The following is a 5000-nucleotide window of genomic DNA, read 5'->3' as shown; positions in this document are numbered from 1 at the left end:
TCTCTCTCTCTGCACCTGGGTGTCCTAGTTTTGATGATCAGCTGGACGACGTGCGAGATCATCTTGCCTCACCCTTTCTCACTCTCTTCTCAGTCTCTCACTCTTTTTTTTGGACACCTCTCTGTAAATTTCTGTCATTCCTTCATGCACATTCAAATGTCTCCCTCTCTCACTCTCTTGCATCTTCCCTACTTTCTATAGGTCCCTGTCTCTCCTTTAGCACCACTCTACTAACAATAGCTCTGTCTTTGTCCCTCTGTTACAGTTTTTCTCAATTGGTTTTGTACATTTCTCACAACAGAATAATGATTCTCAAAAGTCTTTGTTCAATTGTGACTTCCTGGTGTTACCTGTGCACATGGTCAAATCAGTTTCTCATTGTTTTCGGCATATAGCAAATGCTCTCGTCCACCATGCCATGGCTGTGTACAATTCTCAGCGATTTCGTTCATTATCAATTGCTTTTGTCATATCACTCAAAAAGCTTTGTCACTGAATGCATGAAACTATCTCAATCTTATCTGATCAATGTATTATAAAGCCGAATTTACAACATTTCCCATCCAATCTAAACAACATTTCGCTTCAGAAAAGATCCTCAAGAGTGTACTATTCAATTGACAACATAAGAAATTGATTTGACTAGCTTGTCCATACACTATAACACAATGACTAACCATTCTGCTGGCGCTGATACGTTCATTGACACAAAAAACTTGATTTTGAAAGACAAATAAGGGTTTTGAGCAAGAGACTCGGTTTTGCAGGTTATCCACTGTGTTTTGCCATTTGTTAAAGCTGTTTTGAGAATGAATATTATGTTTTGCAAATTGCGAGAGAGATTCAAGAAATGTACAAAACCAATCGAGAAATACTGTAATCAGTGATGACGACGTGATGATCAAGAAGGTATTGGCCTTGTCTCTTTGTTTCTCACTGCATGTGTTCAATCTCTATCTGGAGGAGTTTTCCTTTTGGAGCGCTCCATGCTCAAACTTGTCAGGCTGGCATCCTTCATACGTCGCCTTATATGTCTCTCACCTTATACTGTATCTCTCTGTCTATCTCTAGCTCTCTAACTTATATGTCCATCTTTCCTTTCCCATCATCTTTTTGTCTCTCCTTTTGCCATAACCACAGTGGTGATGATCCAGTGGACCCTATGAGATTGTGGAGGTTTTGGTTTTGCTCTGCCACTGGCTCTTTTTCTGTCTCCGTCTTGCTTTACTCCTTTTTTCTCTCTTTTTAATCAAAGTTCAAAAGTTCAAAGTTCAAAGTACTTAATTTGCCATTTGTGCATAAACTAGTATTCCAAGCACATAGGAACTCTTGTGCAGGCCTTCTGGGTCAGTAGATAAATAGAATTAAATAGAAAAAATAGGAAAAAGGCAAAATACATTAAAAAGTGATAAAATAAAATCAAAGAGATCAAAAGAATAAAAAAGTGGATCAAATGTTCTTTTTTGCCATCAGCCTCACTGTTGCTGGGAAGAAACGCCTCTCCGCAGTCTTGATTATTCGTTGCAAAGACTTCCTTTTAGCCTGAGTGATGTTGCCATACCAGACAGTGATGCCTGTTGTGAGGATGCTCTCTACAAGTCCTCTGTAGGCCTGGGTAAGAGGGCGGTGATTCAGTCCACCTTCCTAAGCATCCTAATAAAGTACAGCCTTTGCTGGGCTTTTTTCACGATTGATGTGGTCAGTGGTGGTGATCCACTGGACGCGTCAGATCAAGGAGGTGCTGAACTCCCAGAAGACAGTTAAGACTAGAGACAACGCCGGCCCCCTGGAGAAGCTGTCCTTCAGGAGTGCACTGGGCTCAGACCTGTCCCATCCTCCTCTTTTTACCCTTACTCTTTTCTTTGAATTTCTCGGTACATATGTCTTTCTATCCATTCCTAGCACCCTATCTCACAGGTTTTCTCTCCTTTTATTCAGTGGTGATGATTCACTGGCTTTGTCAGAACACTGAGTTGCTGTCTCTGTCACATTTTCTTTTCTCACTCACTGTATTGTATCTCTTCATCCCTCTTTCTGCCTCTCTCTCTCTTTCTCTTTTACTCCCAGCCATAACAGTACCATTTTTTTTGGTTTCTTGGTTTACCTCAGTGGTGGTGATCAACTGGACGCGTCAGATCAAGGAGGTGCTGAACGCCCAGGAGACAGTTGAAGGAAGCTATGCTAACCACTATACCACCAACGCGCCCAGGAGACAGTTGAGACGGGTGACAGCGCCGGCCTCCTGGAGCAGCTCTCCTTCTGGAGGGCATGATGCTCGGACCTGTCCCAGTCTCGGTTCCTATGTCTTTCTCTCCATTTCTAGCACTATATCTCACTTATTTTATCTCTTTTTAATCAGTGGTGGTGATCCACTGGACGCGCCAGATCAAGGAGGTGCTGAACGCCCAGGAGACGGTGGAGACTGGAGACAGTGCCGGCCCCCTGGAGGAGCTCTCCTTCTGGAGCGCACGGTGCTCGGACCTGTCGGGCATCAGCCAGCAGCTGGAGCACCCTGGCGTCACGCACATACGCACCGTCCTGAGCCTCTGCAAGTCCTCGTACGTCGGACCGTTCTGCAAGCTCGCCAAACAGATACAGGTACGGTGACAAGCTTGGGCTACATCTTCTCAAGAAAGTGCGGCACACATATATACCTGTAACTGAATAAGTGGCACACACCATACTCACCATGGTGCACCTGTCCAAGTCTTATTCAGTCAACACACCTAGCAGATACAGGTAAGATTGAAGGAAATTTACCTTTCTACCAACTAGCAATCAAAGAAGTGCCTACAACTAGGTCTCACTGAGGCTCTTCTGCCAGAGCATTAAAATAAAGTAATGGGCATTTACAGCACACCACCACCACACACATATGCACCATATTGCACCACTTCCTCCTCCTCCAAATCCATCTACTTTGGGCCTTCTGCAAACTGGCGTAGCAGATGCAGGTACCGCACCACGTCTTGGAATCAGTAATAGGTGTTTGAAGCACATGGCACATATGCCATACCGTACAAAGGCACTTAAAAGTTGAGCAGATGTGTGGCTGGCCATGATATGAAAAGCTCAGGGTGATCAATTATGGATGAAGGAAGTGAAAGTGTAATTTTTCTTTGTTCCCCGGTCTGTTTTGCACATCACACGCCTTCACACACACACATACACAGTTCATTATTCAGAAAATGTCAAACCTGGGATAGGATAACTTGTCAAGTTCAAAGAAACGCTCAGCAACACTTTAGCCAGCGTTGTAATAGTCATCTAAGGACACGGTAAATACTTATGCACTGCTGGACCTCTGCAGTCCTCTTACAAACTATGTTGAACTCATCCACAACTGGTCAAGCAGATAGCCCCTTACCAGACACCGTCCCGCCACTGGGACATTGTAGTAGTCACTGAAAAAACGTAACTTCGATATTACTACACTACTATGACAGTGCTCAGGGCCTTGAGTAATACATTGCGGCTTGGCCTTGGACAGCTAATTTATAGAGGTAATGTTCTAAAGGGATAAAGGCACCTTAATACTTGTCCTTGCAAAATTGCCGGCAGCACTCACATGTAGGCAGCCTGTCAGGCAGACCATAGCATGAAATGTATAGTCTGAGCTTGCACCGTAGTGTTTGTGAGAGTATGAGTAGAGATGCACCGGTTCCTGATTTTTAGGATCCTGCCGGATACTGGATCCACTGCTTAAGATCCTGCCGGATCCGGAACCGGATATCGGATCCTACGAAAGGGTTGAAACACATAGCCTACTTGCACACGTGGGCCCTTTTTTATTTTGTTGACTCAAACTATTTTTTAGACTCATTGGCTTACTGCCACACTGCCTGCACTGGCCACTTCCAAAGTTCTTTCACTCCATGCAGCAATTGGGGTTGTGAAAGACTGACTGAAAAACTTACGCTAGAGATGCACCAGATCCTGATTTTTAGGTAACTGCCAGATACCGGATCCACTGCTTAAGATCCTGAGATTCTTAAGATTCCTGCTGAAAAACCTTATTATCCTGCCGGATCCGGAACCTGATCTTGGATCCTGTGCATCTCTAAGTATGAGTATGACAGAGAGATGAGGCAGGACCCCCCCGCCATCTTGAGTTTTTATAGGTGAAGAGAATATGTGGGGTGGTGTTATAGATCAGGTCTTTTCAGTCTGCCGTTCATACAGTAGCAGTGGAGTATCCCACATCTGTCACTGCCATATCAATCTTTTATGGAACCAATGTCGACTGCCCTGATGAATGGGTAGTGAATATGTTAATATGTTATAAACTTTTAGACAATAGTTTTTGAATTGGACAAGACACTTTCTATGCCTCACTAATATTGAGGGTGTCCCCCAACACACTATGAATGACTCTTCACATCTGATACACACTATGAGGCCAAAGATGCAATATAACCATCACACCAACATCCCATTCCATAATTCCACCCAATACATAGATAAACAAGAGAGAGGTAATTGAGGAAAGCAAGAGGTAATCAAGAAAAGAAGAGTTACTATGGACGAGTTTAAAATAAACTTTGATTCAAAATATGAATCAGATGATGAAGAGAGGGAGGAAAGGACAAACAAGCTAGTTCTGTGTTATAAACTACCATAGAAACGGGAACATGAAAGCTTATGAGAGTAAAACGTTACTTTGCCTGAGTAAAACACACCTCATTGCATCATGATCGGGCCGATGGAATGGACCACAGCTGAATAGGACTAAATAGGACTAAATAGAGGTGAATAAGGCATGTACCGGATTACAGAAGCACAGCACAGCTACAACAGCAGCACCTTTTTGCACCATGTCAGACCATTTGGGGAAGACACACTCAAGTGCTTTCATGAATACACGACGTGCCTTGCTATGCTGTGTCTGTGTCTGTGCTGTGCTGCTAAATACAAAAATGCAACTTTGTCACTCGAATAGAGACAAGTCCCCGCCAGCTGTAGCGCCGCATACTAGAAACAAGGGCCCCCAAAACAGATGG

The 5000-nt window shown here is 43.8% G+C and overlaps 1 protein-coding gene across 1 annotated transcript in view; it reads left to right on the top strand.

Annotated features, from left to right (window-relative positions):
- dnah2 (dynein, axonemal, heavy chain 2) overlaps window positions 1–5000 on the top strand; it is a 453668-nt gene that overhangs the window by 50265 nt on the left and 398403 nt on the right. The window contains exon 7 of the mRNA XM_063186341.1: window positions 2360–2598. Within this exon, the coding sequence (XP_063042411.1) occupies window positions 2360–2598 (239 nt within the window). The remainder of the gene's footprint in view (window positions 1–2359; window positions 2599–5000) is intronic.

Source organism: Engraulis encrasicolus, chromosome 21 (genome assembly GCF_034702125.1).
Source record: "Engraulis encrasicolus isolate BLACKSEA-1 chromosome 21, IST_EnEncr_1.0, whole genome shotgun sequence".
Classification (NCBI taxonomy): domain Eukaryota; kingdom Metazoa; phylum Chordata; class Actinopteri; order Clupeiformes; family Engraulidae; genus Engraulis; species Engraulis encrasicolus.
Note: the sequence above shows the minus strand (reverse complement) of the source record. Positions and strands in the feature narration are given on the sequence as shown.